The sequence below is a fragment of the Astatotilapia calliptera genome, chromosome 23 (genome assembly GCF_964374335.1).
Source record: "Astatotilapia calliptera chromosome 23, fAstCal68.1, whole genome shotgun sequence".
Taxonomy (NCBI): domain Eukaryota; kingdom Metazoa; phylum Chordata; class Actinopteri; order Cichliformes; family Cichlidae; genus Astatotilapia; species Astatotilapia calliptera.
This window is the reverse complement of record NC_137443.1, coordinates 22338219-22356603: the sequence shown is the minus strand read 5'-3', so window position 1 is coordinate 22356603 and position 18385 is coordinate 22338219. Positions and strand designations below refer to the sequence as shown.

At 40.6% G+C, this 18385-nt stretch overlaps 1 protein-coding gene across 3 annotated transcripts in view; it reads left to right on the top strand.

Annotated features, from left to right (window-relative positions):
- The window catches only part of stk11ip (serine/threonine kinase 11 interacting protein), a 39336-nt gene that overhangs the window by 16242 nt on the left and 4709 nt on the right, over positions 1-18385 (top strand). Inside the window, exons 20-24 of one of the 3 annotated variants that reach the window (XM_026157573.2) lie at positions 3175-3284; positions 4217-4314; positions 7837-8018; positions 14231-14315; positions 15430-15512. In XM_026157573.2, the coding sequence (XP_026013358.2) occupies positions 3175-3284; positions 4217-4314; positions 7837-8018; positions 14231-14315; positions 15430-15512 (558 nt within the window). The remainder of the gene's footprint in view (positions 1-3174; positions 3285-4216; positions 4315-7836; positions 8019-14230; positions 14316-15429; positions 15513-18385) is intronic. The other 2 variants (XM_026157574.2, XR_013905622.1) reach the window with 2 other exon arrangements.

The window sequence follows — 18385 nt, the reverse complement described above, 5'->3', positions numbered from 1 at the left end:
ATAACTAAAGCATAAAATTAAATGTTCAGGCCTTTGTTTTCTCTTTGTTTTTTGTTTTCTTTGGCTCATGGCACAATATTTGGATACATGTTACACTGTGACATTTGTATATGCTCACATGTTATTGTTTATTACAGTACCCTAACTACTGGTTTCGGTGTGTACTGTACTTCACAATGGCCATTTGAATTGTGTGGTCTGTAATGGGATGATTAAAGGGAATCATTTATTACACCCACATACAGGTAAAAAAAAAAAAAGACAGATTGAGTGACAGAATCACTTTAGGACCACACATGTGGCACACTAATTAAAGTGGCCTTGTGGATTTTGCTGTGTGGGGAAGGTAAGAGGAGCTGAGAATTAGATATAATCAGATACTACAACGAGACGTTCCCTATAGCCTGACATTCACAGTCATCTAGACCTCCAAAGCGAAGCTGATTGGATAAATTATCTGTCAACAGGGTATCCTGGAAGATTAAATAAGCAATTGGTGTTGTTGTTGTTTTTATGATTAGTTCATTGGGTGCATAGATAAAACTATAGTCATAAAATGTATATATAATGAATTCACATATGTTGTTTTTTTTAAAGATATTCATGGACTTTGAGATGTATTCTTTATTTCTTTATTGTATCACAAACTCATGTGATTTAGGATTTTATAAATGTCTGTTATTTATGTCGGGGGAGGGGGGGGCTTTTAGACAGTCTGTGTTTGTGGATGAACAACTTCATTAACTTTGTACTTACTAATATTTAAATGTTTGCTATCACCTGGCCATGGACTACGACCAGGTGGTGGTTTATTGAGAGTCACACCCAAATGTGGAAAGGCTGAGGGTGGCCACAGGCTAAAAGGCTTCTCTGTTTCCTCTTACAAGCTTTCCTCTTATAATATTTGTAAATGTGAATGCCGAAGTTCTTATTAATACTTTGGATTTAAGTGGTTTAGCACCCATTAGACTGTTTAATCATTTTGAATTGAGCATGCTGTTGTTTCTTTTGTCTAGCTGTTAGCTTGTTACCTTTATTACGATAAAGGGCGATTGTGGCTCTAGAGTTCGTCTTGTAATCGGTAGGTTGCCGGTTCGAGCCCCGGCTCCGACAGTCTCGGTCGTTGTGTCCTTGGGCAAGACACTTCACCCGTTACCTACTGGAGGTGGTCAGAGGGCCCAGTGGCGCCAGTGTCCAGCAGCCTCGCCTCTGTCAGTGCGCCCCAGCTGTGGCTACAATGTAGCTTGCCATCACCAGTGTGTGAATGTGTGTGTGAATGGGTGGATGACTGAATGTAGTGTAAAGCGCTTTGGGGTCCATAGGGACTAGTAAAGCGCTATACAAATACAGGACGTTTACCGTTTACTTTTTGGAGCAACTCTGCAGTGACAAAAGGCAGGAAGACAGAATAACTGTTGTACCCTCGACTGAACTGTTTCCTTATTCTCTTTTTTCTTTTTGTTTTTCTTTTGTTGTGGCAGCGGGCACAATGCACAGCAGATGTTACACTGTGGCTTTTGTATACACTGCTATGAAAAAGTATTTGTCCCCTTCCTTATTTAGCAATTTTTTGGATATTTGTCATGTTTCCAATCATTAAACAAGTTTTAATTCTTGACAAAGATTACCCAAGTAAATAAAAAACCTTAAACTTAGAATTTATTTGATCTGAAACATATAAGCGTCACATGCAAAAAACTAAGAAATCAAAAAGGGGGCAAAGGCTTTTTCACAGCACTGTATCTTAGGCTTGTAGAGCATTTTATAGTCACTATTCCAACACTCTGTTGTCGTAAAAGAGAAATGAAGAGCTTGGTAATGAAAGCATCACTTCACCTCAAATGTCAACTCTTCTTATCAGTTAACTGCAGGCACAGTGCACATCTTTGGACGGATAAGCGAGCGCTTGTCATAAAGAGTAGTGGTTGAACTCTTTCGAGTCATGCTTTAAACCTTTCGGCTGTTAGCCGGTAGTATAGTTTTAAAAACAATACAGCTAAACATGCACCTTTTAACCGCACCCAAGTGAAACTCTGACATGCATACCCAACATACACATACATACATTTTTACATCTAAAATAACGTTGTTGGCAGCACTGTTTATTGAAGAACAAGCCAAACAGCAGTAAAATATAAGTGGAGTTTTATTGCTTCAAACTCAAATTCTGCACTTCGCGTGGTCATTGTAAAACACATCAGCAGTGGCATGTGGTTTAAACTGTTTACATCGGCTTTACTGCCTTTGCTAAAGACAGATGTAAGTCCTAATTGAAAGTGAGCGCAGACTGAGAAATATTTATGAATATTGTGTGGCACAGAAATCCTCTGAGCTGCTCTGTATCTCTGTGACAGCATCTGACTCCCCCCCCCCACATCTGGCTGCCATTTTTAGATGAACCACATGGTAAATGTGCAACAAGACAGATTGGAGTCATTGCTGGAAGTGATGGGAGAGGAATGAAAGCCTCAGAGAGGGAAGGCCGAGTCGTAATGATAGCTTTCTGTATCTTTTTTCCTCTGTGTTTTTTCCAATTGTGAGATTGCAGTTGCAGAGCCATGTAATCTGTCCTTCTGAAATGGCAGTTTTGTTCTGGAGAACTCATCCCAAAACACTGACGCACATTGAATATGGGGTTTGTTTGGGGGGTTTTTTAGCGACACAGTGCATCCATTGTTCCAGAGCACCTCTTCAACCGGTCTCTAAAGACTCGTCAACCTGTGCGTATGCTTGTGTGTGCATGCACCTCTCCCCATTTAAAAGCAGTTATCTGAAAGTTCAAAGGCTGTTTTAATCAGATGTCTGTTTGCACTCTTCTCAAATCAAAGGCCTCAGCTTTGGTCTCTGCAGATCCGTGCCCTGTTGTTTTTGATCAGCTACAACCATCCATCACAGTTCTAATAACTTCTGTTGCTGTTCTTTGGTGGATTTATTGCTCTTAAATGCCTTTCTGCATGAGGGCTGTTGGCCAGCGCTGCAGTCTGCTACAGTAAACTCTGAATATGGTTTCATAAAAACCAAGAAATACTGTATGCAAGGCTTCCCAGTGTTTCCAGGAAGCTACGCTATAACGATATTAATGTAGAATCATCTGAAAGCATAAATACAAAGCTGATTTTAGTTACTTTGTAACTTATCATGACTTAGTTTTTTTTTCTCATATATATTTTTTAGATGATTTGGATCTTCTGTCTGAGGATTACGAGGTGGTGGACCATCGGCTCAAGCTTTTCCTGGATGTAGAAGTCTTTGAGGAAGAAGAAGAACTTCATTCTTTCCTTAAGGTTTGTGAGCCTCACACAGAGCTTAGAGCTTAAAAACCAAAGAAAAAAATGTATTATTGTATGGTTTCATAATTCACAGTAAAGAGAAGATTGAGAAAATATGTTTTCAGGGTCTTTAAATCTTTACTGGCATTAGTGTAATTCAGGAAACACTATTGTTTCCAGACTCTATGTTAAAGCACAAGTTTGCCGGCAATGGCAGCCTATGACTGATCGCTCAATTTTGGCAGTGCAGCGTTTTTATATGTCGGTGTTATTGTTTCTTTTGTGACTGTGGTTTTAAAGGAAAAAAACAACAAAAAACTTTAGATTATCTCCCCAGTGGGGTGAAAAAAATTCCAACTTAATAGCTGGTGACAACTTTAAGACCTATTACCCTTCATCTGCGGTTTCATCTCAGTCAGCCAAGACGAACTCTGACAGTAAATCTCCCAGGATCCCATTGAAGCCCCACTCTTCTTCTTCTTCTTTTTCTTCTTCCTCTTCTTTGGCTCCTTTGTGTAGCTTGTGCACTGCTGTCGTCATTAAATGTTGTTTGAGACTTCTTCGAATCACCAGGCTGTTGCTTGTCTCTATGAGACACTTGTACAAAGAGCAAAAAGGACCAAGCAGCTGGAAACAGGAAGTCACACACCATTCATCTTGGTTATGTTTATTTACCCAGTGACAGGGGCTGCTCCATTTTTCACTTGTTCTCTTACTTCTTGCGTTATATTGGAGGAAATGATACAAGAAAACTTACAGAGCTTGGTTTCATCTGATAATGTGGTTGTTTAATAGTTTATTGTTGACTTTATGGTGCTCATTACAATGTTGTAAAAGAGTTTATCAGCACAGGAGAGCCTCTCTGTTCTTCTGCTAAGACAGTCAGTGTTTTCCAGCTTTTTGTCATTTACCCCCTTCTGTTTGCTTGTTTTTCTCTGGACTTTCAGATGTCAGCTGTCAAATTTGGAGAACCTGGGGAGGTTCCCTCGCTGCTGGTTGTCTCAAATCGACGTATTTATTTCCTGGAAATGACATCAGATTTGCAGTAAGTAGAGCAATTTTGTTCACACAAAGCTGATTAAGCCAGTCTTTCCCAAGTAAATCTCTGTGTTTCCCAGCATAATGGAGTTTTGTAGCATCCTTTACCCACATGTGTTTCACTTCAGCCAGTAGTGATTAGTTTGGTAGCGGTGAAGAGGGGACGAACTGTAGTGACAGAATTGGGGACAAGAGTTTCTAAAGCTCCAGATAAATCACAAAGTTTTTGTTCAAACAAAAAACAACACTACAGAGAAGGCAAACATGAATGACCGTCAGTGCCGTCTTGGAACCCATCAACTACTCTGCTTCTGATGCAAAAAGCATCTTAAAAAGCTAACAAAACATTAAATCATCATCAGATGATTGGCAATCATTTCAAGATTGTATTTCAGTAACTGTAGTCTTACCTTTCCTTCTGCAACCGAAGCTTGCTCCAGTATGATTGGTCAGTAGAGTCAGATCATAAACCAATTTTAATATAAGATAAGATAAGATAACCTTTATTAGTCCCACACGTGGGAAATTTGTTTTGTCACAGCAGGAAGTGGACAGTGCAAAAGTTATGAGGCAAAAATTAGAATACAATAAGAATAAATACAGTACACAACTGTACAGAATAGAATAAAATACTATATACAGTAGAATAAAATAAAATAAATATACAATAAGATAAAAATAGAATACAAATACAAATACTATATACAACTGAGTAAAAATACAACGATGACAGAAAGGATTATTGCACTTAGTATTATTGCATATGTGTGGATGTGTGTGCTTGATCAGTTAGTCTTTATTATGGAGTCTGACAGCAGTGGGGAGGAAAGACCTGTGAAATCTCTCCGTCCCACACCGTGGGTGCCGCAGTCTCCCACTGAAGGAGCTGCTCAGTGCTGTCACAGTCTGCTGCATGGGGTGGGAGACGTTGTCCATCAGGGATGACAGCTTAGCCGTCGTTCTCCTGTCACTCACCACCTCCACTGGGTCCAGAGGGCATCCTAGAACAGAGCTGGCCCTTCAGATCACCCTGTTCAGTCTCTTCCTGTCCCCAGCAGAGATGCTGCCGCCCCAGCAGACCACACCATAAAAGATAGCAGAAGCCACAACAGAGTCATAGAATTTCTTTAGGAGTGGGCCCTCCACTCCAAACGACCTGAGTCTCCGCAGCAGGTACAGCCTGCTCTGCCCTTTCCTGTAGAGGGCGTCTGAGTTATGAGTCCAGTCCAGTCTATTGTTCAGATGAACACCAAGGTACCTGTAGCTGTCCACAGCCTCAATGTCCATACCTTGGATGTTCAGTGGTTGCAGTGGAGAATGCTTGTGCCTGCGGAAGTCTACCACCAGTTCCTTGGTTTTACTGGCGTTGATCTGGAGGTAGTTCAGCTGGCACCAGTCCACAAAGTCTTATGGTCTTATTTATATAATATAAATATAACTTGAGTAAATACAAAATGCTCTTTGTAAATGATGATTTCATTTAAGGGAAAAAAACTATTTAGACCTGGGGGGGAATCAAGAGTTTGCAATAACTGGCACGTCACTGTGGGGGAATTTTGGCCCTCTCTTCTTTGCAGAATTGTTTCAATTCAGCCACATTGGACATGCTGTTTAAGGTCAATGCCAAAGCATCTTAAGTTCAGGATTTGAATCCAAACTTTGATTAGGCCACCCTAAAATCCTCATTTTGGGATTTTTAAAAAAAATTTTTTGAGTCATTCAGAGGTGCTTCAGGAACTGAACTGATAGTCATCCTCTTTCAGGATTTTCCTTACTTGAGCAAAGCAGCCCCAGACCGTCACACTACCACCACCATGTTTGACTGGACTGTTGCTATGATGTCCATTTTACGAAATGCTGTTAGTTTTATGTCAGATGTAACGGGACTCAGACCTTCCAAAAAGTGCAGCTTTTGTCTCATGAGTCCACAGGATATTTTCCAAAAGTCTTGGGAATCATCAAGATGTTTTTGGTAAATGTGAGACGTTGTCTTTGTGATCTTTTTGGTCAGCAGTGGTTTTCTCCTTGAACTCTCCCATGGATGCCATTTTTACCCAGTATTTGTCTTATTGTTGAATCATGAACTCTGACCTTAACAAGTGAGGCCTGCAGTTCTTTAGATGTTGTTCTGGTTCTTTGGTGACCTCCTGGATGAGTCGTTGATGTGCTGTTGGGGGTTGGTGACTCCTGGTACGGTTCACGCCTGTTCCAAGTTTTCTCCTTTTGTGTATAATGGTTCTCACTGGAGTCTCAAAGCCTTGTAAATGGCTTTGTAAAAACTGAAAGATGTCAGTAACTTTGTTTCTCAGCTCTTTCTTTAGATTGTGGCATCACGTGTTGGTTCTGAAATCATTTCACCTACTTCGCTTGACAGACAGGCTCTATTTAAGTGATTTATTGATTCAACAGGTCTGTCAGTAATCAGACCTGAGATTGGGGAGTGAAACTGAACTCAGCTTTCTAAAAATGTGGTGAATCCCACTTTATTCATGATTTTACAATGCAAGGCAATTGCTTGTAACACAGAGCGAGGTAGGTTTGGATAACTCTTTTCCTTTAATGAATGAAACTGTCAGTTACCAACTGCATTTAGTACTTATTTGGATTATTGTTGTCTAATATTATAATTTGCTTGGTAAGCAGCAAAAAATCAGGACGGGGCAAGTACATTTTCAAGACACTGTATGATGCATATTTGTTTGCTTTCTTACATTTATTGTATCTTGTTTGAACTGTGATGGCAATACTATGAGTTTTGCAGTTTTATTTTAGTACTTTATGTAGACCTTAATGACAAAAACGATCTCAGCACTTTTTCTAGCTTTGTGGTATCTCCAGTGCCTCGGTGATTGATTTACGTTGAATCAAGTGTGAAGACTTTCCCCAAGAGCAGGGGTATGCCGACCATAAAACCGAAACAGATAAAAAGATGATTAAATCAAAGCCACTTAAGGACAAGTTTAAGCAGCGTCCTCAAAGCTGACTTTTCCATGCAACCACGTGGCAGATAACAATTATGTCTTGTGATGGTGGTGAAAAACTCAGCACCCTCTGATTAGGATCTGGTTAATATTGCACAACCTGCCGAGCAGAATAACCTGTTTCTAGGTCACATCTTGAAAACACATTGATCTCAAAGCGTCTGCAGTCCCTGGGCTCTTTTCTGTTTTTCTCCCCTCTGTGAGAAATTTGTTGGCCATAATAGGTCGACTTCCCTCACACATCAGCTTTTCCTCTGATGCTCTTCCAAGGTGACGTCAAAAGTTGCTATGTACTGCATGTTGCAGGTGCTGAATTCTCTTGTTCTTGGCACTGTCTCGGAAACCAGACTGTTAATATGGATTTGACCCGGTGTCCTAATCCCTGAAAAATGAGGCATTACATAAGTTACTGATGTGATTTGTACTAACAAAACTCTGACTTTTACAAACGGATTACAAGTGTCAGACATCACGTAAACTGTTTAATCGAGGTCAGCGAGGCAGGACATTTTCTTTACCTCCTGATGCCTCATGTTGTTTCCTCCCAGCAGAGGCCAGCTCACCAATTGGCTGCAGAAAAGGGACAGCTACCCAATCATGGAGCTGAGCTACCTGGAGGTGGGGCTGGGCTCTCAGAGCATCCACATGGAGTTTGAAGATGTGGGCGTGGCCTACACGCTACTCGTGAGGGACAGCGTGCGGTGCAAACGCTTCTTTGGCCGTTTAACAGGTAAAAAAGAAACCCCACAGAATAAAAGGAAACTGTATGGAAGTTTTTATTTTGTTAATATAGTCAGAAAGACAATGTGACTGTCCCGTTCTCGCTGTGTTTACTGGTTACACTGGGTTCAGGATTAACCTCAGGGCACAGTGAGGGAAGATTAAACACAGTTAACCTAATTTTAAAAGTTGGAGGGCTGTGTTACGTCCCTGAGGCAGACATTTGAACAACATGTTCCCTGTCACAGACCCACTCGCCGCCACAAAGTAATACTATACCATATGTGTGCTTTGTGACGCAAATTTCTACCCGTCCCCCTCAGTATTGGGTTTCCACAGACTGAGCACATCACCACACCAACATGTCTGACTGAGAGGACCAGAGGCTGAGAGGAAAACCTTTTATTATACAGGGACTTCTTCCTGGGCTTTGGAATGTCTGGAGAAATATGGAAAATCAATTTGACAGTTACCAGCCCCTAAACATTTGGAGAAAAACAGAAAAACATTTTGGCATGTGTGGAATAGGATCGACGCTTAGTTTTAGCACATGTAACGTTTTGATATTGAACCCATGCGAACAAAAATTATAATTAAAACAGCACAGAGAGGGATGGTCCCTGATGTTTGTACAGATCAAGCCTGATGGATGTGGAAAAAAAAGCACGAGATGTGTTTTGTATATGGACTTTTTAAGGATCTTGCTCAGTTTATTTACTTGTTTTGATTTCTGTTCACGTAGAAGTCTTAACTGAACAACAACCTGGGACAGGATACAGTTAGCATAGCAAAGCTACCTCCTAATTCAGACCAAGCTAATGGCTCAGTCACAAGTAAAAGTAGGACAGCATTCTCCTTACAACTACAAACAAAACCGATGGCTGCCTTTTAATTGTGTTGAATTTTTTCACATTCTGTGACCGATTACCACGTGTGGTGACTAAATGGTTACACAGAGCTGGAGGGTATTCAACACTGACGACCACTTTTGTTAACTGCAATCACTCTCAAAGAGATTGTTCAAGTTCAAATAATTGGTGTGTAGTTTATAAATACAGACAGATTGCCAACATGTTGCAATCAATCTGAATGAGTCTTTGTCAATGAGCACAACTCAACTGGCTGCCAGCTGGTTGACACGGTTATAGGCGCTGCTTTGTTGAAGCTGCAAAGCTGTCCCACCATCTTGAATATAGTGGCCAAGATGGACATCACCGTTCTACGTAATCTACCGCATGTCTGTGGCTAGAGACCGGTCAAATATGTGGCACGCGTTTCCTTCTCACCTCAAGCCTCATTTCTTGAACTGAATTCAGGGCTCTAACACATAAACATGCATAAATATGCTCATTGTTAGCCTGCCTAATGTTAGGCTTTACTAACAGCAGCTAACATAGGCCTACAGCAGCTCACAGGGGCAAAAACACTGGCATTTACTGACAGAAAAGTCCATGATATCCTCAAGATGTCACCTCAGTATCGCTATCATCAGAGAGAAGTGAGTTTTGCTGACTTATTTACTTATTTACAAACATTGCAACATAATTTTGAGGCTACAAGTGTAATTATTTCAGATCATATCAAATCTTTTTACATATTGTTTTAAGAGGAAGGGGTAATCTGTTTTTATAAATGCTCTATTTTTCCTTTTCAAAGGAATGTTTAAAAAGGCAAAAACCTTTAAAAAAAATTGACATTTTGCACGCATCGCTTATAGAAAGGGTCTGAAACAACTGCCAATTATCAAAAGTGGGCAGATTTTCCCTTTTGCAAGTAATTCTCTGAAGGCTTCCTGCCACAGTAGTGGGTATATATTTTAGCCAAAATAGTCCTGAATCTCTGCTGAGAGTCGCTACCACAATTTGGTTTCATTTACCAACGCGCTTTTGTAAGAGTTGCATTTAGTGGTTGGTCATTGAAGATAAATTATTTTAATATAATTTTCACTCTGGTTTCATCTTTCAGTAAAAAATACAACAACAAAAAAACAGAAGAAACATTTCAATGTAATGTACTGAAACAAAAAGGCAGTTCATTATCTAAATATGTTTGTCTGACGAATGTTTCCAAAGCTAAATTCGAGCCTCACCCACATATATGAGAGTATTTATGAACTTATTTGATCCTCTCACTGACCAGGATCAAGGAACATTTTAGGCATCCCACTTGCTTCTTTCTTCTCCCTCTTCCTTGAAGTTTTGTCTCTCCACTAACAGCATTTTCTTTTTAAGTCCATAAACCGCTCATTTACTGCGTTGTATTCTTTGTGGGTGAAAATAATTCCAGATTGCTTTCAGCAAGACCAGAATGTCTCCAAAACAAAGCAGACGGAGTAGAGAAAAAAAACAACAACCCACAAATAAGATCTTTTTGTATCCTTCCAGGTGCTCAGAAGACAAATGAATCCCGATGTTTCTCATTGCTTTAGACACCTACATGTGAATTATACGAAGGCTGTACTTATTTCTGTCCTGAAAACAAAGTGGCTAATATGACAAACTCTCTGATGCCACTGCCAAATTAACCCCGAAAACAGCTGTTGCAATATTTTGTCAGGAGAAATACGGAAAAGCTTAACCATAACAAAGTCTGACTGTTGTCCAAGCTGGCTCCTTTCATGTGGACAAAGTTTTTTCGAAACCACAACTGGAATGACGATGGACTCGCTGCCTGGAAGACAGAGGAAGGATGTGGTTATAACAGGGACAGTTTTCTGGAGCTTAGAGCTTCTTTCTCCAACCTAGTCTGACACAGCTTTATTGAAACAGGAGAGATAACACAAGACCTCTGGAATCTACGGCCCAGTGTTTTTTGGGGTGTTTTTTTTGGGTGGGGGGGTCTGCCAGGTCTTTTCTCATGCTTGAAGGACTCTATTAATGTTCACTGTTGCAATCAAACCGTGTTGTAGAAGATTTGGTGCGAGTTGTCGGTATCAACATAGAGAGATGTTGCTTTGGAAACTGGAATTAGAAAATCAAATCTTTACCCATTTCCTGTCCCGGGTGTCTAACGTATCAGACAGTGGTTTGGTATTTGATATCATGTGAAAATGATCAGGGGTGTTGTTGTTGGAAGCAGCCACACAGCAATATTGACACAGAGCAGAGCTCTAGTGAAAGTCTGTTTGTTTCAGATTTGGTTCTTAACACGCTCTGCTTGTCACCTTTACTTACTCCTGATTGCGGTCTTGGATGGCACCTTGCTAAACTGTCCACGTTAACACGTTATTTAATCTCGTTGTTAGTCTTAACGCTCACTGCTTCCCCTCAGACATGCTAAACACTGCCAGGAGTGTGGGGAAACTTTGACCCAGGGCCAGTGCAGATTTTCGTGAAAGCAACTGAGCCATCTGTCAGTTTTGTCCAAAATATTTTGAAACTTTTTTTTAAGGAAATTATTAAAATAAATGAATATGAATAAAACTATGCACAGTCTTGAAAAACATCAGACACGTGACACAAAGCGGGGCAAGAACCTTACCTTTTTTATCCAAAGGCAACGGAGTTTGATAAACCACAAGATTTTAAACAATTCGACAATTAGATTTAATGACAAAATATGATTTTTCTTTTCTTATTTTTTTTTATTTTTTTTAAGAAATGAAAATGGGTTCTCGTGCAAAGTGGTAACCACTAACTTTTGGATTAAAAAAAAGGTAGTGGTTACAAATATATGAGAACAAAAAATAAAATGCTGATCTAATTTTGTGGCACTTAATCCTGAGAGGTGAATTATGTGTTTATAAGCACTGATTAGTTCAAAATGATTGTTTAACTTTGAAATTTATCAGGAATGTAAAAACTGTGTGTGTGGCCAATGTCACGACTGGTTTCTGAACCCTAAATCTTTCTTCGTGGTTACTGAAATGTCAGTATGAATAAACATTTCATTACATCAAACATTATAGATTGATACACACCTTTTAGAAGCTGGTGTATATTTTTAGAATCATTTTATTAAATTAAGGAACCAAACTGTCGATGAACTTTTGGGGATACGGTGTCATTTTGTAACATAGGTGAAAATTAGATAAGACTTTTTTTTTCTGATTTTCACATTTTTAATAAAGGAAAGCATGTTTTGCCCTCATTTTATGTTCCTTCGGCTGTAACTGAGCCTTGTCCTTTCTTTCTGTCTCCTCCTCAGTGTCTCTTTAAATCTTTGAAATCTCATCTATTCAAACTTGACCCCAGTTATCATTTCTTCCCTTTGTTGTAGTCACACTCAATGATACGCCACAATTCACAACTGTTGGCGTGACCCGGCAGATTGTGTTCCCAGCATTTTCTCAACCACTGATTCAATGGTGCTGATATTTAACACCTGCACCTTATGACAGTTACCAGAAGAAGTTTCGGCTTGGGTTCCACTTTTGTCTTTAGACTTCTTTCCATGAAAGTTTGGGTGTGACATTTCTAGGATAGTACACGTTTACAAGTTTAGAAGTAATATTTGTATCCTTTCACCTGATTGCTTTCTCCTGTTAAATGTTCCTAAACCCCCAAATCTGTCAACTTCATCTAAAATGCCTCAGGAAAGTGAGAACAGAGGAGTGCTACCCTCTCAGCTGATTCAACAAGCTGTAAACCAGCCAGCTGTAAACTGCTGAAATGGTCACATGTCATGTTCAGAAGGAATCTAAGAAATTTTAAGTAAATTTCAGCGGTGAACTAATAGATTTTTGATTGGGAAGGTTGAGGTTTCAGACTCTTAATCTTCATTCAACCTTCATTACATTTTTTGAGTATTGGAACCATTTTTGAATTTTTGGTGGTTGGATATTTCTTAATGTGCTAAATGGAACATGTCAGACAAATGACAAATACACCTCCTGAAACTTAAGATAACCAAATGAAGCAACTACCAGTGCGAACAAAGGATACTGTCAATATTGACCTATCAATAAATTAGAGGATTATCTAGGCAACTGGGGCCTGGATTGTCCATTAATGATGAACTCTGCGATACATCGATGGACACTGAGTGACACGCTTTATATGTGGAAGTTTCATCTCAGAAATTCTGTGGTTTCTTTTGGAATACTAGAGCTCTTCCACCTCTGGAATTATTTTGCAAATGTCACCTAAAATGACCCTAATGCATCATATCCCACAATGAAAATTGACATCTTAAAAATTTCCACAAATATAAACCCAAATCTTAACAGATTACATATTCAGAATGCTGAAAAAACCTCAGTTTGTACTTTTGTTGGTCAGTCACAGAGGGAGCACACAAATGGCCGCCCCTCCCTGACCCTGGTTCTGCCGTAGGTTTCTTCCTGGTAAAGAGGAGTTTCTCCTTCACACTGTCGCAAAGTGCTTCCTCGCAAGGTTCATCTGATTGTTGGGGGTTTTCTCTGTTTTGTAGGGTCTTTACTTCCCAAGATAAAGCACCTTGAGGTGACTGTTGTTGTTTGTTTCTATTTAAATACATTTGAAATGAAGTGAAACTGAATGCTAAAAACAATGAAATGACTGCGGCCACTCTTGATGCTTCTCATGCAATTTTTTTGTAATCTTTGGTGTTTTTTCATGCTTCTCCCATTCATGGTGAACTCCCTTTCATCCGTTCTTTTCATCCTGTTGCCTTCCAACCAATAAGCATGTACCCATGCATAGCATCATCGATACTAAGCTACATGCTTTGGGGTTTTTTTTGGAACACCGCATATAACCACATTTGCGTAGGTTGCATACCCCTCTGCCTAAGCTCTGCATATTCAAATACCTGAACAAATGCAGAACTATTGAAAGGTTTTAACTTTCCCACATAAAGATGATATTTGGCAACCTGCCCCTGTACCCTTAATGACAAGTTTTAACACCTCAGTATATAACAATAAACATGTGGTTTGATGACTGTTGGAATAGCATGTGGACTTATCCAAGGATGGCTGCATAGGCAGAGACCACCCTCACTATCTTCTCAGGCACACCCAGTAATTCTGTTCTATGAGGAGGTCTGAAATAACTGAAACAACTGTTCATAAAAGAGCTTCAAGGGTTACTCTTAGGAGGCTTTCGGGGGCTAAAGAGTTAAAGGGAGAAGTGCTAAAATGGCTTGTTTCAGGTAGGATGAACTGAGGGAGCTCACCGAGATGCAGCATAAAATAATTAACAGTGAATCATGCAAGCCAACTCTAGTAAAAACCTGGGTGAGAGGGAATATTCACGGGTAATTCTTTGACCACTACTAACTGTTTTCTTGCCGTTTCTTCAGGAGTTGTGCGTGAGATGGCTCACAAATCAGAGAGCAAGCTGAAGTCGATCTCCACCACAAGGCTCACCCCTGAGCACCATCTCTGGTACGCACCCACACTGCATCTGCACGCCTACTTTTGCTGAGGGAGGACCCGCTGGATGCAGTGAGAAAACAGCAGGCGTCTTTGATTTTATTTGCGTAGATGCTGAAAGATGTGGTCTGAATAGTGTTATGCACATTTGTATGTGGTTGGGCCGTGTAGGTTAAAGGGAGTTACGGCAGTAGAAGTTCTAACGCTGCACATTTCTGACACATCTTTAGTTGATTACAATCAGCTTTTTTTAGACTCCATTTTGTAAAATGGCTCCACTAAATTAGCTGGTAAACCACATCTTAATTTGTAACATGTGTTTTGCTCTGCAAGTCCTAGAGCATGCATGTCCCCCGTGTAGTTTGTTAACAGTGCCAGTAGTGTTTCTGCACCTTTATTTGTATGTTTTCCTTTCTCACTCAGAAGATAGACGCTTTTCCTGGGTGCTCACTGAAAAGGAATGTGGTTTAGCTCATGAAAGTATGATTTCAGGGAAGAAACATGCAAAACAAAAAAAAACCTCCCATAAACCTGCAAAAAAAAAACACGTGCTGTGAATAATCCAACTTTTCAATCATACACACAAACTGTGTAAGTATATGAGGCAGTTTAGACATCCTGGAAGAATTTTTTTTTTCCAAGTTAGAGAACATAAATAAATACTTTCTTTTCTCTTTAGCTTAAAAAAATACATTGACAGTGACAGAAACCAAGCCTGTTAAGTGCCTGTTAAGTAGATTAGCAAATTCATTCAGGTGCCAACACAATAAGGCCTTAAATCTCCCAATTTGTCATTTTTCCTCCAGGCTTCACAACACAAAATCAAAAAATACAAACAAACCTTCATGTGTTCTGAGGCAGCAAACCACAGTCTCACTTCCAGTGTTTGCACAACACTACTCCTGTCAGCTGTCATTATGTTAATTATCCCCTTTGCTTCAGAGTCACTGTAAACTTTACGCTGGGATGTTGAAGCCCTTCAATCTCACACCTATCAGCCACAAGGCTCCAAACCGCCCTGTTATTTTATACAAATCGGTGTTTATGCCATTGTATCTTTAACTGAAGGAGATTTTTGTTTGTGTTTGTATGTCATGTTAACACTGGACTTTGTCTGATCTGTCAGGCCTTTAGTGTGCGAAGACATCCAGGCAGATGTGGAGGACGGACAGCTGCAGTTCTTCTATGTTCTGGCTTTTGTCCTACAAGGTGACACATCCACTTGTTCATAAGTTGTTGTTTTTTTGCTGACTTGAGTTTTTATTACTCTATTTTTCTGTTTGTTTCTTTTTATCTCACAGAGTTTGCTTCCGTTCTAGATTTCTATCAGTTATCACTAGATAACTAGGTACCTTGCTAGTACCTAGTTAGACCCTCCTTTATCTTCAGCGCTGCTTTAACTCATCATGGCATAGATTCAACAAGCTGGAAAATTCCTCAGAGATTTTGGCCCATATTGACATGATAGCTTTAGACAGTTTGATTTGATTTGATTTGATTTTGATATACCTTTATTAGTCCCACAAGGGGAAATTTCATAAGGCTGCCGACCTATTGCACGCAATGGCGGCGCCATCTTACCCTCCGACCATTCATACATGACACAAAACATCACATGGGGAAGACAGGTCAGAGAGGTATAACAATGGAAAATGCACCACACGAGGAAAGATGAGGAGAAAAAAATAACTCCCCCCAGACTGAGCTCCAACAGGGAGATCAGTTTGAGAACAGAAAAAAAACACCTCTGCACATAGCACATGAAAAAATCTTAATACAGCAAAGAAACACATGACAAGCAACAGGGGTGGGTAAAGGGGTGAGAGACAGCCGATTTAGACAGTACATCCCGGCCTGCATGCGCTGGTCTCCTTGATCCACTGTCAGCATTGAAAGGGAATAAGCGTCGAAGGCGTTTGGAAAGGGAGGGGGGATGAGTGTGTGCATATCAGTGTATATGTATGTGTGTGCGTGTCCACAGTTCAGCTGAGACAGTGTCCTTCGCCCTGCTAGGCTAAGTAAACAGTCTTCCAGCCAACCCAGGTGGCCTTGCATGGAATGGGAAGGAACAGACTAAACACAGTCGTTATCAGGGTGTTTTTGATCGGCTCCAGCCTTGCGACCGCAGCTGGCACCGAGAGGGTATCCGCATGAAGTGATGGTGCTTTTTACTTTAGTGCGAACAGGTCATATGAATTTCTAAGCTGCTCTAACAGTCCAACACTGGTCTCTCAATCTCCCGTTGGAGAGCCGTGAGCTTTCTATGATGTTATCCAAACTTACGTTCCATGATGTTGTCATTCTTTTTGCTCAAAGAGCAGGTCCTGAGAACTCACGACTGCAATGCACTTCCCCAAGATTTGATCCAATTTGCGCTCAAAGGTGTTATTCGAGCGAGCCCCTCCAAATGTACCGGTAATCCAGTTTTTCACTCAGAGGTCTTGTTCTGAGTATTCACAGCAGCCGTGCGTTCTCCAAGATCTTCTCCATGCTGCACTCAATGAGCCCATTTTGAGAAACTCACGCCTCGTCCCATCATTTCAATCCCAGCGGGCAGCCTTGTGGGGGTTTGAACAGCCGGTTCCGCTTCCTTAATTCTTCGATAAGCCAGGGCCAAGCCAGCTCCGATCAGCAGGAACCCTGTTATCATGGTTCCGAATAGGTAGATATCTTCAGCAGTCAGGCTCACCCGAGCCCAGACTTCTCGTTGAGAAGGGGTGTCAATTGCATTCAGAGACCAGTTGATCAAATCCATAATTCCTCTTTTAGGTTTTAGAGAACAGACTGTGAGAGAGTGTTCCAGGGAACATTCTCTCACTGCCAACACATCCAAAAGGTGCTCGATCGTATTGAGATCTGGTGACTGACCATTTGAGTAGAGCGAATTCATTGTCATGTTAAAGAAACCAGTTTGAGGTTTCATGGTGTGTTATCCTGCTGGAAGCAGCCATCAGAAGATGGTACACTGTGGTCATAAAGGGATGGACATGGTCAGCAACAATACTCAGGCAGGGTAAGGTGTTTTAACAATCTTCATTTGGTACTAGGTGGTCAAAGTGTACCAAGAAAATATCCTCCACACCACCACGAGCCTGAATAGTCGATACGAGGCAGGACGATTCCGTGCATGCTTACTCCAAATTCTCACCCTACCATTTCAGTATCGCTGTAGAAATCGACACTCATCAAACCAGGCAACATTTTTCCAGTGTTGAATTGACCAATTTTGGTGAGTCTGCGAATTGTTGCCTCAGTTTCCTGTTCTAGCTGATGGCAGGAGACCACACCCATTATGGTCTTCAGGAGCAGGAGACCATAATGGGTGTGGTCTTCTGCTGCTTTAGCCCATCTGCTTCAAGGTATGCTCTTCTGCATACGTTGGTTGTAACAAGTAGTAGTTATTCGAGTTACTATTGCCTTCCTAGCAGCTTGAAACAGTTTGGCTATTCTCCTCTGGCATTAACAAGGCACTTTCACCCACAGAACTGCTGCTCACTAGGCATTTTCTCTTTTTCAGACCATTCTCTGTAAACCTTAGACACGGTTGTATGGGAAAATCCCAGCAGAGCAGAAGTTTCTGAAATACTCAGACCAGCCTGTCTGGCACCAAGAACCAAGACACGTTCAAAGTCACTTAAATCACCTTTTGACCATTCTGCTGAAAAAGGTGATCTGACAGTTCTGCTCAGTTTGAACTGCGGCGGCCGTCTTGACCATTTCTTCATGGTTAAATACACTCAGTTGCTGCCATGTGATTGGCTGATTAGATGTTTGTGTTAATGAGGAGTTGAACAGGTTTATCTAATAAAGTGGCTGGTGAGTGTATCTCTTTATGTTAGTGTTGTTTGTCGTGAGGTTTTTGTATTGAGGTAATTTAGTTTACAAGCTGGAGAAAAAGCTAAATCCTAACTGTTGGTTTTAGCCAGAAGTAAGGAATCTTGGCCCAATTAAATCCCTGACGCTACTTCTGCACCCCCAGAATTACTGCAGGAATAAATGCCAGGATAATGTGCTAAAGGGGAGAATTACAAATGAAATGGCAACAAGGTTTTATTTCCTTGAAGATAAAAGTAGATTATGGC